Source organism: Daphnia pulicaria, chromosome 4, assembly GCF_021234035.1.
Source record: "Daphnia pulicaria isolate SC F1-1A chromosome 4, SC_F0-13Bv2, whole genome shotgun sequence".
Lineage (NCBI taxonomy): Eukaryota > Metazoa > Arthropoda > Branchiopoda > Diplostraca > Daphniidae > Daphnia > Daphnia pulicaria.
Genome location: NC_060916.1, coordinates 647,003 through 663,763, shown reverse-complemented (window position 1 = coordinate 663,763; position 16,761 = coordinate 647,003). Strand labels below are relative to the sequence as shown.

At 37.6% G+C, this 16,761-nt stretch overlaps 4 protein-coding genes across 5 annotated transcripts in view; 2 read left to right on the top strand and 2 right to left on the bottom strand.

Moving 5' to 3' along the window:
- Nucleotides 1-16,761, bottom strand: part of LOC124336387 (calcium uniporter protein, mitochondrial-like) — an 878,707-nt gene that overhangs the window by 773,133 nt on the left and 88,813 nt on the right. The gene's annotated exons all lie outside the window — the stretch shown is intronic.
- Nucleotides 39-7,047, top strand: LOC124336542 (eukaryotic translation initiation factor 3 subunit C-like). Its single transcript, XM_046790393.1, is given in 16 exon segments — nucleotides 39-761; nucleotides 833-1,031; nucleotides 1,091-1,218; nucleotides 1,277-1,464; nucleotides 1,942-2,063; nucleotides 3,542-3,657; nucleotides 3,725-4,240; nucleotides 4,305-4,671; nucleotides 4,734-4,978; nucleotides 5,033-5,353; nucleotides 5,416-5,598; nucleotides 5,665-5,977; nucleotides 6,040-6,233; nucleotides 6,294-6,497; nucleotides 6,559-6,697; nucleotides 6,758-7,047. Coding segments are annotated over 16 exon segments (3,888 nt in total). The 5' UTR covers nucleotides 39-311; the 3' UTR covers nucleotides 6,961-7,047.
- Nucleotides 7,279-10,499, top strand: LOC124336093 (rab GTPase-binding effector protein 1-like). 2 transcript variants are annotated; one of them, XM_046789734.1, is made up of 12 exons: nucleotides 7,279-7,628; nucleotides 7,689-8,011; nucleotides 8,092-8,178; nucleotides 8,237-8,430; nucleotides 8,490-8,595; nucleotides 8,669-9,118; nucleotides 9,182-9,327; nucleotides 9,395-9,539; nucleotides 9,606-9,878; nucleotides 9,938-10,054; nucleotides 10,113-10,223; nucleotides 10,307-10,499. In XM_046789734.1, the coding sequence occupies exons 1-12, from the start codon at nucleotides 7,373-7,375 to the stop codon at nucleotides 10,469-10,471; spliced, it is 2,373 nt and encodes a 790-aa protein (XP_046645690.1). In that variant the 5' UTR covers nucleotides 7,279-7,372; the 3' UTR covers nucleotides 10,472-10,499. The 2 variants fall into 2 exon arrangements, with proteins under 2 accessions (XP_046645690.1, XP_046645689.1); XM_046789733.1 differs by having other exon boundaries at nucleotides 8,490-8,601.
- On the bottom strand, nucleotides 10,705-12,965 carry LOC124336245 (phosphatidylinositol 4,5-bisphosphate 5-phosphatase A-like). The gene is made up of 8 exons (XM_046789973.1): nucleotides 12,634-12,965; nucleotides 12,402-12,578; nucleotides 12,188-12,335; nucleotides 11,718-12,121; nucleotides 11,474-11,642; nucleotides 11,256-11,390; nucleotides 11,003-11,191; nucleotides 10,705-10,903 (listed from the first exon to the last, which is right to left on the bottom strand). Exons 1-8 carry the CDS (start codon nucleotides 12,651-12,653, stop codon nucleotides 10,868-10,870), a joined length of 1,278 nt encoding a protein of 425 aa, XP_046645929.1. The 5' UTR covers nucleotides 12,654-12,965; the 3' UTR covers nucleotides 10,705-10,867.

The window sequence follows — 16,761 nt, the reverse complement described above, 5'->3', positions numbered from 1 at the left end:
TTGAGATTCAGATCAAACAACAGAACGAACAAATATTTCTAATGTTGATTTACAAATGGTCAGGCGGTTTATAGTTGTGATTCTCATCGTACCCTCCAATTCCAGTTTGAGCATGAAAACATAGTTTTGTGCGCACACAAAAATTATTCGGTTATCAGGTTGTTTTGTTTCAAAGTTTTCAAAATTTTAGCTTTTGTAACTCCCTTCAATTTTGTTCCCTTTTGCGTTTCAATATGATTCACAATCCCAAAGCCAATAGAAAATAGTCGATTGTAATATAAAAGTAATTTATATAACTTTAAATATTTTACATGCTCAAAATGAATCCTATCGAGGAAACATCTTACATTCGAACCATTGAATGGGAAATGTTAGATAAGAAAAAATTCATCCCTTTGAGTATTACAAGTTCATGTATGGTTAGAACCAGCCTTTACCCTTTCACTTTAGTCAAAACTAGATTGCAAATTCAGAAAGGTAATGAGGTTTACAAGGGTACCTGGGATGCTTTTCGAAAAATTGTCAAATATGAAGGCTTCAAAGGACTGTATAAAGGGTTTTGGGTCAATTTATTTTCAATCGTTTCCGGGACCTTTTATGTTTTAACTTATGAAAATGTGAGACATTTGTTGCAAACCAATGGTGTTACTGATTCAAGAATCAGAGCACTTGTGGCTGGGGGTTGTGCTTCTCTGGTGGGGCAGACAATCATTGTGCCTATTGATGTAATAAGCCAACATTTGATGATGATGGGTCAGAAAGTAGGTATCTGAGTGAAAATTTTTGTAAAGATTATGTAAACTAATGTCAAATTTAAATTTATGCTATTCAGGTTGATGGTGTAACCCAAAATATCAAGCCAAATCTTCAAAATGGAATGGGAAAAAGTAAGACGCAACTAGCCCTGGCAATCACGAAAGATATTTACCATACCGACGGTCTCCGGGGCTTTTATCGTGGATACGTTGCTTCGTTGTTCACCTATGTGCCTAGTTCAGCACTCTGGTGGACGTTCTATCATCTGTATCAAGGTACCATCAATTGAAAACGTTAAAAAGAAATTTCACCATTAAAGAAAATAAAATTGTAGATCATCTCAGCAACCTCTTCCCTGTGTGGTTCCCCCAGTTGGGAATTCAGTGCACATCCGCAATTCTAGGAGGTATAACCACAACGACATTGATAAATCCTCTGGATATTGTGAGAGCCAGACTACAGGTAAAATTATTTGAATCATTCCAAGGCGTCAATTGAATTCATTTGACGAATAAAATAGGTACAACGCCTGGACTCGATTGGACAAACCTTCCGCATTTTGTGGCGAGAGGAGCGCTTTTATACGTTCACCAAAGGATTAACTGCCCGTATCATCATGTCCACGTTTTATAGCTTTTCCATCATTCTCGGCTATGAATCTGTCAAGCGGTGGAGTGTTAAAGAGCAGTATAGGGAACAAATCAGGTGGTGAAAATTCAATCCTGATGACCTAACTTAGATAAATTTGTCGAGCTAGATTCTTTTAGCTGCATCTCCGAAGGGTAAAACTTAGAATCGAACCCGGTTTTTGTACATTGTATAAGTGGAAATTATTACAAGTTCATTCTATGCTTCCATTGCATTAGGCATAGGGGAACCATATCATATTCGTTAACCGTTTCATATCTTATCTTATCTCTTATAATCTATAGATGCTCACAAAGTTGAATTAATATGATTGTATGAGTTTGTCTTAATAGGTGATCAGCGGTCTCGCACAATCGAGAAAAAAAGATTTGAATAGGTAAAATTGTTAAAAAGAATGCCATTTTTTATATTTTCATGTTAGGTTTGTTCAGTGAGCGAATAACAAGTGCAAATTTAAAATAATAACGAAAGACAAAATTAATATGCATTAGTAGATCTCGCGGAATTTTGAGGAGGTTTGATCGAATCCTGGCTGAGGCATGTTGAAACAGTATCCAAACTGGAACTACGAGACATTCTTCTTTCAACTCTTAAAGCTATACGAGATTCCTTACGTTTCCGGTTAGAACTGCTGTCTTGTGGGCAATCATCACTACTTTGTTCGGCACTGTTGCGACCTAATTTCTGTGATTTTTGGTCTCCAGAACCTTTACTGGGAGATTTAACTACATTCATGATCATATTAGAGAGCCAATTTGGTTTTCCACTGGATCCAGAACTTTTAACAGTCTCTTGCTCAGGTTTTACTGCAGGTTGAGGGACAGTTTCTAAGAAAGTAACATTTTGATTTAAATTTCTTTAAAATAAAAAAATGAATAGACAAACCAAGTGGCACTTCATGTTTTAAAGCAGCAGGATATGTTGCCTGTTGAACTCTTCTTATACTTCTTACAAAACCAGTATCCTTTCTTACTTGAGTCAAGTTGCAGTAATTAATTATATAAGGCACACAGCAGGTCTTTGAAAGATCCAAGGTTTGAAGTCCCTGTAATAAGTCAAATCACACATTATTAGTATGCACTATGCAGTATTGTTAAATAGACTCTTGTGTTAACTTACTGAGGACCAAGCTTTCTCTATGGCAACTTGAGCTTCCATACTGTACTCATTCCACTCAGAAAACCTATCACCAAGCCAATCCCATCGGATTCCTTGTCCAGCTGTACTACTCCTGGGATAGAGCATTCTTCTCACTGGGCTTGCTTCTTCTCTAACTTCACATATTTGAGTCATAGATGTCAAACTAATCCTAAAAAATTAAATATAACATTATAACAATTCAAAAGACCGTTATTCATTCAAATATCCAACCTGAATCTACTGAGTGATGGGTCCGCATCTCCGAGCAAGACTTGAGTTAGTTTATTTTGATACGCTTTTTCTAAAATCTGCGAAACGGCTGGGGAATACGCTTTCCAATGCGAAGAATTTGGACGACTCAAACATTCCCACACAACTACATATTGCTGAACATGCACTGCCATCAATGAAATGAAGCTGATGAATCTTCAACAAAGGGCAATTATTAGGGTGGCCAATGACACATTCACACAGGTAGCACATCGATTTGGTTGTTTACAAACGAGTTCCATTAGGAGGAAGAGAAATCTTAGTACCTAAATTCACCGCTAGAGCACATTCATTAATCGATTCATCGTTTGTATTTTAGTAATACAAAGTTTACTTCACAATCTAGAAAATACAATAATTTGGTCATTTAAATTTTTATAATATTAAAGACTGTACAATTTTAAGCAAATTTCAATATTCTGTTTGAACACGATAAGTTTTTAGATTTGGCAACGCTTCTCTGCCATATGCACTGTCCGTCAACGACTACCGCGTTTTCACGTCGTCCGGCACATTTCTGTGCATTTTCCTTCAATTATTGGATATTTTTCACGCAGATTTCTATCTTTCATTAAGGTAAGTGTGTTTTTTATGATCATCATCTACTTTGTCAAGAAAAAAATGTTCCAAACGGTTATGTTGTTCTTTTTTCCAATGCCGGTTGGTTGCATCAGCAATTACAGCGAATGATAGTATCTTAATAAAATGTGCTCACATTTTTTTTTAGAGTGAAAACACTACAACATGAGTCGTTTTTTCGGCACAGCCTCTGATTCGGATACAGAGAGTGATGTTAGTGAGGAAGAGGTGCAGCAGCGCCCCACAGCTGTTCCAACTTACACAGTAAGCTTACAATTTTACCCATGTTAAGTTTTGTGTATGGTTTTTTAATAAAATTAATTGTTTCTAGTTCAGTGATGATGAAGAAGAACAGAAAAGAATTGTTCGCTCAGCAAAGGAAAAGCGATTTGAAGAACTTAAGGAAATCATTAGGCTAATCAAAAACTACAAGAAGAACAAAGATTTGAGCAAAATGCTTTCTTCGTTTGAAGACTTGACTAAGGCCTACCAAAAGGCATTGCCAGTAATTACAAAGGAAGAGAAGGGAGTCACTCCTAGATTCTTTGTCCAATGTCTGGTGGAAGTTGAGACTTTCCTTAATGAACTTTGGGAAGATAGGGATGGAAGGAAAAATTTGTCCAAGAATAACTCAAAGTCACTGAGTACATTGCGTCAGAAAATGCGAAAGTACGTTAAAGACTTCGAGTCGGACGTAGCAAAGTTTAAAGAAAATCCAGGAGAAGAGGAAGAGGATGAAGAAGCCGAGGAAAAATCTGAAGATGGATCAGATGAAGAAAGTGGCGCGGAAGGCCCTGCTGCATTCCGAAAATCGGAATCTGAAACCCGTCACAAACCAGCTCCAAAGGTTAGTGTTAAAGCTTAACTGTTTTTAATTTGATTTATTTGGCTAATATCTGAAATATTTTTAGGTGAAACCAATTGCTCCTGAAGGCGATGAAAGTGACGACTCCTATTGGGACTCTGATGGTGAGGATGAGACATCTTCATCTGATGATGACTCAAAATACGCCAACCTGAAGGAGAAGTTCTTAAAGGTTGCTGGTGGCGATGAGGATAAGAAAAAGGAAAAGAAAGACCGCAAGGACAAGGAGAAGGCCCAACGACGCAAGGATCGTGAGGAAGAGGAAGAACTGGAAATGGAGGGAGGCGATGGCTGGCAGGTGCAGGGCAAGGCTACTCAAGCTAAGCCAAAGATGTTTGCCAAAGATGCCGATATTAACACAGGAGTTGTTCTTAAAAAGTTGTTCGAAATTCTTGCCGCCCGAGGAAAGAAAGGTAATAATATAAAACTTTATTGAAAGTCGCGCTCGGTTAGTAAAGTTTGGCCTCTTTTCTAGGTACTGATCGACGTGAGCAAGTTGAAATGCTGCATGAGCTTTACACTGTGGCAGAGGCTAACAACCTCGGCGTCGGCATAGCCGTTAAAGTTAAGTTCACAATCATCTCTGCCATCTTCGACTACAATCCCAAGATCTGTGACGCCATGAAGCCAGAGCACTGGGAAAAGCTGCTGCAGTGCATTGCCGAGCTTCTGACCCTTCTTAATTCCCGTACTGACATCGTCATGGGAGAACACGTTTCGGTATGAATTTGCAGAAATCTTCATCGTTGCAGTTGTTAACTATTTTTCTTCCAGGAGGACCATGAGAAGTTAGATCAGGCCGAATATGACGCCGAGGAAGACCCAACTCGGCGCTTCTTCAGCGTTCGTGGATGCATGCTGACTACTGTCGAGCGGATGGACGAGGAATTTGTTAAAATTCTCAAGGAGTGTGACGCCCATAGTAATGAATATGTTGAGAGACTTAAGGACGAAACTCGAGTTACGGCGATCATCGACAGTCTCCAGAATTACATTGAACGACAGAGTTTGCCCGCTGAATTGTGCCGACTTTACATGCGAAAGATCGAACACATGTATTACAAATTTGACCCGAACACCATCAAGCTACATAATGTAAGAAGTGCTTACCGAAGCATTAATTTCTTTTTTATTAATTTTATCGAATTCTCTTGTAGGATGAGACGAAAATCGAGAAAGATACCACCCTGACTGTTATGGACCGCCTATGTCGCTACATCTATGTTAACGATAAGGAAGAGAGAATCCGACCGAGGGCAATGCTGTGTCATATTTACCATTATGCTCTTCATGACGAATGGTACAAGGCGCGTGACTTGATGCTTATGTCACATCTCCAGGTATTTCAACTTCGTGTTCTTGACCAGTTTTTAAGAGATAGTACTAATATTGGAATTTGGTTTTAGGAAACGGTTCATTTACTGGATCCTTCAACTCAGATTCTTTACAATCGAACAATGGTTCAGTTGGGTCTGTGTGCTTTCCGCCACGGCCACATTAAGGAGGCCCACCACGCGTTGTTGGACATCCAGTCTAGTGGTCGTGCCAAAGAGCTACTGGCTCAAGGACTCCTCCTCCAACGTCAACATGAACGAACATCTGAGCAGGAAAAAATTGAAAAACAACGTCAGATGCCTTTCCACATGCACATCAATTTGGAATTGTTGGAGTGCGTTTATTTGGTCTCGGCTATGCTGATCGAGATTCCGTATATGGCTGGTATGTTAGTTTCTGTTGTTTTAGTCATCGATGACATTTTTTTAATGTGCATCTTTTTTTAGCTCACGAGTCGGATGCTCGCCGACGAATGATTTCCAAAAGTTTCCATCACCAACTGAAAGTTAGCGAGAGACAGGCTGTTACAGGTCCCCCCGAATCAATGAGGGAACACGTAGTAGCTGCTTCGAAGGCTATGCGAAACGGACTTTGGAAGCAAGCACACAATTTTATCATCAATGAAAAAATGAATGCTAAGGTAGTCCAACAAAAAATTTTACTAATTTAAGCATAGCTAATGCATTCACTTTTTTCGTAGGTTTGGGATCTGTTCTATCAAGCCGATCGAGTACGTACGATGTTGGTGAGGAAGATTCAGGAAGAGTCCCTTCGGACGTACCTCTTCACTCATTCATCCGTTTACGACTCACTTTCCATGGCTACATTGTCCAAAATGTTTGAGCTGGAACAACCGACTGTCCATGCTATCATTTCGAAAATGGTCATGAATGAAGAACTAATGGTTGGTTTAACTTATCTAAGTTCGCTTTCAACATTTATTTGATTATAAACTTGTTATTCAGGCTTCCCTGGATGAGCCCACTCAAAGTGTAGTTATGCATAGAACCGAACCTTCTCGTTTGCAATCCATGTCTCTCCAACTTGCTGATAAATTGGCTAATTTGGTCGACAACAACGAGCGTATTTTGAAGATCCGTCAAGGTAAAATTCTTATTTGAAGTTATTTTAACATGTTTCTCAACTATTTTTCTGGTGCTTAAGGTCCATTTGGGTTCTCTCGTGGAAACCAAAATGTGCGTTTCGGTGACCGACCGCAGTATGGCAATCGGCAAGGACAACAAGGAGGCGGTGGCAATTGGCAACGCCGAGGTGGAGATAATCGAGATAACCATAGAGGAGGGGATAATCGGGATAACCGAGACAACCGGGATAACCGAGACAACCGTGATCGGCATAACAATTAAATTTTTCCTTGTGCTATCGAAAATCAGTAATCAACCATACAGAATTCTTTTGATTTTTTTTCTATAATACATCGATTGGCTAAGGGACTCTGTGTTTATTTATTTCAACCTCCTTTACGTTACTGCTAGATATTGTAGAAAATACGGTACATCGTTGTAACACTTTTAACTTGGACTTTTAACTTTTCATTACATGTAGGGTGCAGGTAGGGTGTCTGTAAGTGTAGTCTGAACTAGTCTTGTCCTACTAATCCTTTCATACAACTCTTCTGTAGTCCGCTAGGTGGATATTGACATCGTCATGTCAACATGATCTGAAGCATACTGATTGGATTTGCATTGTTTTATCTTGGATATTATTAATTCATTAATTCATAGAATAGTTTTTGCCATCAAGCAGTATATCTTAACTATGGCTGAAAACTCCGTTGGATCATCTCTGGCAAACAATTGTGCTGATTCGACTGATAGTGTAGTTAGTTCTATTTTAGCTCCTGTGACTAAAGAGTTACCGGGCAATCACGAGAAAGAAATTCGACGTCTTCAGTTTGAATTAGATGAAGCAAGAAGTCTTGCAGCTGTTGCAAATTATTCTTTAGAAGAATCAATAGAAACTGAAAGGAGAAAATGTCAAGAAGAGGTAGCAACACTGCAGCAGTTGATGAAAGGTAAGAAGCCCATTTTCATCCAGCAACTTTTTGATTGAACTAACAATTTTTTCTGAATAGAAAATATTCAAGAGGCTGTTCGTCAGACCCAGGAAAATAGTGATGCAGAAATTAGACGACTTAAAAATATAGTCACTCGCCTAGAATTAGAAGTTCATGACTTACGTAGTTCTTCAGACAGAGACAATCCAAATGTCTTTTCTGCAGTCACAAAAACCCTTGCTCGTAAAGTGGGTAATCTTACCAATCCTAATATATTAGCATCACAAACACCAGCCCCTGTTCCTCTTGTTGCTACTGCATCAACTGATTCAGCTGGAGATGACTATCTAGAGCAGAGTATGAAGAGAGCTCAAGAAGATGTGGAAGTTTTACGTTCACTGGTACTCCAAATCATTATCAAATACTATATACTAATTGTACTATTCTATTAATGCTACCTTATATTACTCACGCCATATAGGTACTCCCACTAGAAGAAGAAATTAAGGCGCTGAAGGATAAGTTAAGATACACTGATGAACAACTAAGAGTTTATGAGAGCAATCAGGTAGAGAAAAAGCTCTAACAATTCTAATGGATTAAAATTTCAGCTGAAATATGAATAGGCTGAACTGGTTCGAGGTTCTCAATTACTGGATAAAATCGTAGAAGATGAATCATTGGAATCCGCCATAACTGATCTAATATCTAGAACTGGCATGAACACGGAGGATTCATTACCCCATCGAGACTTCGGACTATTTCTTGCGATTGTGAATGCTCAGCGAGCGACTCTTCAGGAAGAACGTGAACGTTTGAGGTTTGAAATTACACAACTGCTTTTAATAGGAAATGGTATTATTAATAAAATTTGTATAGATCCCAGATGCAAGAGGCTTGCCAGTTGCTCGAACAGGAACGCCGCCAACATCGGGAATTACGCCGTTCATTGCAGAAAAATAATTTACACCCTACATCTCAAAACGTAACTGTAGAAAGAGATCTAGAACATTCAAGGAAAAATAATTAAAATATCCTTTTTTATCTTCATTTATTAGGATTCCAGCAAAGACAGTTCAAAGGGCTTCCCAATCAAGGACAGAATTGGACCATTGATAAGCCGCATCTCCCCTGTTCTCAAAAGAAAATCTTCTGCGCAATCTCCTTCCAAAGACATTTCAGCAGACTCTTACGTCCTTGATCCCGCCACATTCGGCACACCGGAAATGGTTACAAGGCAAATGACTAAGGAAGATCTTGAAAACATGTCTTCGTGCAGTGTTGATAGCAATTTAATCTCAAGCGAGGGGAACTCTGCGCGTATTGAAGACGGAAACCAGAATACGCGATTTAAAGAACTTGAAGCTGATTTCCAACAAATGCAAGAAGAAAAAGTCCAATTGGACAAGCAGTTAACTAAAGCTCGAGAAGAAGCCCGAATGTTGTCCGATCTTATAAAAGACATGGAGCATAAATGGACGGAAGTAGCCAAGGATTATGAAAAACAAGTTAGCGAAAGATTAATTTTTTTCCAAAGTTTTATATGATAGAATTGTATCTATTTCCTGCAGGTGGATTTGCTTTATGGCAATATTGAAGATGTTCAGAGCCAGCTAAAGAGTGTTACGTCCGCTTTCAAGAAGTTCCGCAATCAAGCCCAAGAAACATTACGGCAGCTACAATTTGACCGACAATCGGTCAGCACTGAATTAGTCAGGTAAAAGATAACATTTTATTTTGTGGTTTTCATGACTAATTTAACGCTGTTACTAATTTTTGGTTAGGTTGCAAGAAGAAAACGATTTCCTTGTTGGTAAGCATAGCCTTCATGCCGAACAACTACAGAATGAGATGATTAATCTACCCGACAATTTGCAAGAATTGCAATACGTTTGTCTGAACCTTAGGGAAGATTTCATTGCAGCTAAAGTACAAATTTAATTTCAAAGCAAATATTGAAATATTATTTATTACAAAGTTTATTTGCGGATATAGGTGGCAAAAGAAGCTCTGGAGAGAAAATGGCAAATGGAAACTTTAGTTCTAAAGAATCAGTTACTTAGTGAGCAGCAATCTAAGGAAACTTTGGAAAATTCCCTTACGGGTGAAATTGATTACCTGAGGGAACAGTTGGGAATGATGCGCAGTGTTCAAACGCAACTTGACGAAGAGAGTAGTCGAAAAGCCTCGCTGGAGGCAGCCCTGCTACAGGCTAAAGAGCAGCTAGCTGATATCAAAGATCGTGCTTCCGAATCTATTTCTTCAAAGGTAATATATATTCGTTTGCGTTCTTATTGAAAATTTTTACTTACGTTCTCATGCCATAGGCCAAAATGGAACATGAAAATCAACAACTGAAAAATCGCGTCAGCGCCCTCCAAGCAGACCTAGAAACATCAGAAGCCGTTCAGCGGGATTTTGTACAGCTCTCCCAGCAATTACAAGTAGTTACACTTTGTTTAGTTTAATTAAAAACAAATCGAAGAAAAATTGTCTTCTCAGGTCCAACTGGAAAAAATTCGTCAATCAGAGAAGGAACTTCGATGGCAATACGAAGAGGACATAGATCAGTGTGCTGAGTGCCGGCAAGCATTTGGAGTCGCTAAAAGAAAAGTAAGTACAACGACAAACAAATTTCACAGGAATATGCAATTATTAACCCTTCTTTCTTCCACCCTTCCGTTCTTTATTGTTAGCATCATTGCCGTCACTGCTGCCAGATCTTTTGCGGCGATTGCTTGCGTAAGACTGTCACGAGTGGACCGAACAAGAGGCAATCCCGAGTCTGTAACGTATGCTTTTATCTCTTGGTACAAGAGAGTGCTCCTTTTTTTAGCTCAGAGCCTAAGCCATCTAACTGATAATCATAACATGCCAATTCCCTAATTATCATTTGTAAAATTATGTGATTTCATAGTCACTTAAGTTCTCCCGCCATTCAGCACCGTTTTTAGGAATTACTAATTAATACCATTGCCGTACTTTCAGAAATATCGCATATTGTGTATTCCAAGTAACAAGATTAGTGATGAACGCGATAAAATTATCGTTTTAAGTAAGATTTGTTTGGTTAATTTGAGAAACATATTAAAGGTTCGAAACAAAATGCGTGTATTTGTTTATTCTTCAAAAAAAGAAGTGTGTAAGTTTATATTTATTACCATATCAATATTTTTGTTTATCTGCCAATGGTTTAAAATCTGGCACAATTATTTTCTTTATAGTTGTCCTTTTAAGCTGAAACTAGCTTTAAATAGTTACAATTCTCTATACTCCAAATGGCTTTCATCCACCTAACGAAATATTTTAACATGTCTGCCCATATTGCTAGCTCAATAATTCGAAATCCACTATGGGGGGAAATTCACCATGCGTGGTCAGAATCGAGTTACCTCAAAAACAGAACTGATTCCCATAATGTGGTAAGGATGGGTGTCACTCATGTAGGCAGCAATATACTTCCCGGGAATGCGGACACTTTTTTCTGGAACGTTAATTTCATAAGATCTTGATCGATCAGGTAGAGATTGTCGAGTGACCCATACATAAGAAACATACTCGCCAAGGCTCGAAAATTCCTCCTTTATAGATCAATTTTCGTTTTAGCAACAAATTTTAACGCGTAATATGTAAACGTAATTTTACCCGATAAATAGCAATCCAATGCCAAGAAGAAATTTCGATGCTAGACGGAAGTGTAACTACAATTTTTCCAACTGTTCCGTCAACCCATGACTTAATTGGATCAAAGGTAACAACATCAAGTAGCCCACCTTTTACCTATTAAATAATTGAAAATATATTTATATTTTAGCGTTCCTACTTGGATGGGAGAGTTAATTGTCAATAGAATAAAGGCCTACTTGTATATCAAACTGCGCTGAAACAGGTTTGTGATCGCTCACGGTGAAATTGCTGTGACTTTGATATCCTTTACATAGAACTTGGTCTGAATCCTTCCTCTGTGTTTGTTTCTCCGATGAATTCTCGAAGGTTTTGTAGATGATACGATCAGTCCAAGCTGGTCGTCTCCTAGAAACACAGTAAAATTGAAAAGTTATGTGGTGAGGAATATATACTAAATATTTGTTTGTAATTAAAGCTTACTTTTTATCATATTCCTGTGAATCGGGTATGAATTTATATGTAGGCTTAAAATTAATCTTACACTCCGAAAAGCCACTAAAGGCTTTGTTACTCGAAATTGTTTCATTTAATTCATCCTTTTCCAATAAAGGTTTCAGATCATTTTGAGAAACAAGATTAACAATCTCACTTGTAGAAAATGAGTCTACATCAAGTCTAAAATTGAGATCTCCAAACCAAAAAACCAAGTCATGGTCTATGACTAAACTGATCTTTTCTTTATGGAATGTTTGTGAATTGATGATGGAGTGGTAGTCTGCTATACGATTAGAGAGTTTTTTGTCATGAGGAGAAAGGTGACAGTTGACAAGACAAACAGAACTCCCTTTGAAGTTAAAACGAATTGATACTGCTCCTTTGTTACCCTATAAGTAATTGTGAAATAGTATTTTATTTATCTGGAAAACTATTATTAACTCAAAAATAAATACCCAGAGTCCATTAAATCCTGTTCTAGTATAAGATGTTTCCACATTTCTAATGGAAAGTAAATGTTGTTTTTTTGCAAAAAAAGACAAGAGGATTCCAACTAGTCTCACTGTATGGATTTTGACATAGTCATGTTTTGCCAAAACATCTCTAAAAATAAAAGTTTCGTGACATTTCCATTACAACTGACAACAACATATCATGAAAAGTTCATACCTGAAGGAATTAGTCCAGGAATCTTCATACAAGTTATCTGCTATGAGGTTCTGTGGTTGTGATTTTACCTCTTGCAACCCAATGGCAATGAAATCAGCATTCGAATCCAATAAACTTTGCAACTGATCACTTGGTGGAGGTTCTACCGTAACCACATTCCAGGTAAGAAGATAAATACTACTTTTTAAAATCATGTTAATAAGAGCCTGACACAAAACAGTAGATATTTTACCTCAGAACATCCATTGTCATGTTGATTTGATACAGGAATCCACTGCAACTATGTTACTTTTTTCTCTGATATATCTGATACCTACTAACTGCTACTACTATACTGACTACAACTTCCACAACTTGACTGTAGTAGTAGAAGAACGAATATTGTTACCAGCGTGTCTTCTATGTTAGGAAAAATGTCCTTAAAGATAAGATATCAATTACACATTTGGGTCAATAACGTATTGAACTATGGAACACTATCTTGGCTGAAGCGTCTAACGACGCAGGATATCTTGACTCTGTTTGGTGTAGTGTTTAGTTGTTTACTATTGACTTGATGAAAACTCAAGGTTGGTTTTATCGTCTGCCATCTCCAGAGCCATCTTCCTCCCTAGTAGAGAAACGTCGTACTATATTTTCGAATTGGAATAGTAAACCACTTCACGTCGTTTTCTTGTAAACTTGTGAGTTATTTCAGAGTGGTTATTTTAAACATCACTTAATTTTTACGAAAATATGTTATTATTTAAAAATAAAAATGCTTGTTTCGACTTTCGCGATTCGATTATCCCGCTTTCCGTTTTGTCATGGACATGTTATAATGCACCGTGTTGCATTCTTTGTAAATAGACTAGAATCCGGTAAGTTAATCAGGTAAAAAAATCTTCGTTTTGCATTCTATTAAGCGATTTAAATTTGGTGGCTCATTCTATTTCAAACCACCTGATGGCGCGACGAAAGATCGTCTGCACATAAGCATATTAGTCAGTGTCAGTTGTTCATTTCGTTCATACCTTAATTGCTTATGGAATATGGTTTATTTTCTGGACGACCACTTCAAATCTTGATTCGTGAATACAAGGATTGCCTCCACTAATCTACATGGATCGTTATATCAGGATTCTTCGTAAATAGAATGTTGATTACAAGGTGCTGCAATTCCATCATCATGCCATTCACATGGTTTTGCCTAATTCCCATCCAATGACGTCTTCAGTGTTGCTGAATAGCTGAAAGGAATACAGGATTGAATTTTGAAGTCAAAATTGGTAATATTTTTCTTTCTGAGTAGAAACCTTTTTTGAGGGTGGTCTTGTAATCTCTCAGTATTATTAATTTAAGACCTTGATCCTCATCCCTTTAACTTAGTGTTACTCAGAAAACCTTGATCATCTTCCATTTAACTTAATACTTCTTAGAAAACCTTGATTATCTTCCCTTTAACTTCAGCATACTCAGAAACCCAACCTTATTTTGATTTCGTTTTTTAACTTTTATCACAATTTTGTTTTGTTTGGCGTCTTACTGGTCCTGTTCCTGTTGTCCTCGCCTCTGTGTTCCGTGCCCTTGGCTTTAACATTTATAATTGTTTCATCCTTGTAATAATCTAGACAATATCTATTGATCGTGACAGTATAATTGAATTACACCCTACTATTGGGTTCTTGATATTGTCCTTTTGAACTGTGTAATTCACATTCAGATGCGTGGGCATTTGACGTGAGCGTAAAAACCTGAAAAATACCCAACCTGCAATCCGAAAATGTTTATTATTTTCTTGGTTACGAGAATTTTGCCAAAGTTTATTATTTGTCTTTTTCTTTCTGCTTTTCAGTTAGCTCATCTTCGTAGTTATTATAACTAAGCCACACGAATCGTATCAAGCCTACGAAGAACCTTGCACTGATCTTAGAAGTCAACTGCTCCAGCTCACACAGGTGGTATGTTATTTATACCAAAGTGAGTAGCAAAAGTTTGTTATTTAGTTCATTTGACATGTGCTACTTATTAAGTTTTTGTTGGCCTAGCCCTATTTCAATCCCGTATCAGTATCGGAGCGTTTACGTGTCATGATAGCAACAGGAATTTCAATTTGTCTTTTTTTTTTGTTCGTTAAAATGTAAAAGGGGCTCAATAATATACACAGAGCTCAAAAAAGTTCTATTTTATTTTGCTTACGATTACGAGTAGGGTAGTATTCGGGGGCTTACAAATTACATCTTGTACAATTAAATGATAATTTATTCGTATCCGTGGCTAAAATTATATCCTCTAAGTGACGCTTTTGTCTTCGTGAGGGACGAAATTTTGCAATTGTTTCCGAGACGCTTGAGTGGAGATGTAGTCCAAATTCATTAAGGATTTATACGGGGTTTTTACATTTTCAATCATGTTTTAATTGGTAATTCTAGTTTGGACTTCTTAAATTTACTGAATGCTACATGTTTATGTGTGAGTTTATAGGTATAGCTTGTATAATTTCTACTTGGTCACATAATATCTCGTCTCATAATAAGTCTGTAATCGTGCGTTCAGTGTAATGACCCTGTTGTTGGGACTCCAGTGGGATTTGAGAAAATTCTTGTTGTACAACATAATGTACATTCATTAAATTTATTTCAGGTTATCTATTCACTGTTAAGCCATAATCCAGATACTGAAGCCCTCATAGTTCCCATTCTTTGCAGCCACTATATTGTGGTCAACATCAGGTTGCAATGACCATCACAAGTTAAAATTTAAGATGATCTAAGATTCGTTGCTTTGAGGTAATGCTTGCTATTGCTACAATCTTATTTGCAATTTATTGACTTCTAAATAAATCTCCATTCTCCTTTCAGTTTAATCCTTTGCCGCTGTTCCATACTGACTTGATCCGTTGGTGAAACCGATGAGAGATTGCTGAAATTCAAGACCGATAAATTGACAAATTGTGTAGTTAGCTAAATTGCAAGTGCATTTCTGGGCTCCCTTCTTTTCTGTGGCCCCGTTTCCTAACTGACCACTAACCAACGCCCGCCGGTGGTCACTCACCCGCTGTGAAACCAGGAGGAGGGGAGGGCTCTGGTCGAACGGGGACTTGGAAGGCGCATGATCCGATGAAAACTTTTGGAGGGTCATGAGTCTAACCCGGAAGCCTAGTATGACTAATCGCTCCCCAGTAAAACTTGCCTCGCACTCTTCTCTCCTCTTCCATTTCCAGGTCTACGCCGACACTGCATGTGCGAGTTTTAGCAAGCAATCCGCCACCTAATTTGACAAAAAGTGATAGTTTGTTTTCACGGAAATTGCGTCAGACGGTTGAAAAATTTCTAGTTCAACAATCTCATGTAGAAATTAGCATCTAGTCTACTGGTGCAAATTGCTATTTTTTAAGCATGATTAATTTTGGTGATGTGTTAAAAGCTATTGTAGCTATAAAAAATTGAACTAATCCACTTTTTCAGAATATTTTGAAGAGAGATCACAAGAAAATCTAAAAACAACAAAGTGATCTAAAACCAAAAATTCAGAAAAAGTGGATTAGTTCGTTCAAGCTACCCACAATAGCTTTTAACACATCACCTAAATTAATCAAGCTTAAAGAATCGCAATTTGCACCAGTAAAGTAGATGCTAATTTCTACTTCTTTTTAATTTTAACCGTCTGACGCAATTTCCGTGAAAACAAACTATCACTTTTTGTCAAATTAGCTGGCGGATTGCTTTCTAAAAAGCCTCGCACAAAAAAATTGTCTTGAACCGGACGCTCTGTTTAATGAATTGTTTATTTTACATGTGTTCCAATATAAATATAATTTACACAATTTATTTACAATGGCATTTTATTTATTTAAATAAAAATATGATTATAGATAAGAAACAATTGTGTAAATTTGATGTTGGAGATTGTGGGGTTTTAGGAATAGATGTGAGGGGATGTGGGATTTGATGTTGGTACTTATGGGGTTTGATGAATGGATGTGTAAGTGGAAGGTATAGGTTGACAGGAAGGAATAGGTTAACAACAGTTTTATCACCAAGTACTGCATTTTCATTAAAAATATCCCTCACATCTTTTAGTAAATCATAACCAAATACCCCACCCCATCTTCCTCCTCATTCCCCCATCCTGGACATGTTTATTATTTGTTTGACATAAACCTGCCCGTATTATTATTATTTTTTGTTCCTTCTCAATATATGAAGGTAAACTGCGAAGACACAAATAGCAATTAAACACAATATTGGATGTCATTTCTGTAGCACAAAAGCAGCACCTTGGATGCACAAGGAACAGCAACTTGATGCAAATATTTTTCACCACCATAGGCTGCAACAACACGCCACATTGGACAGCAACACCACTGCTACGTAAACAT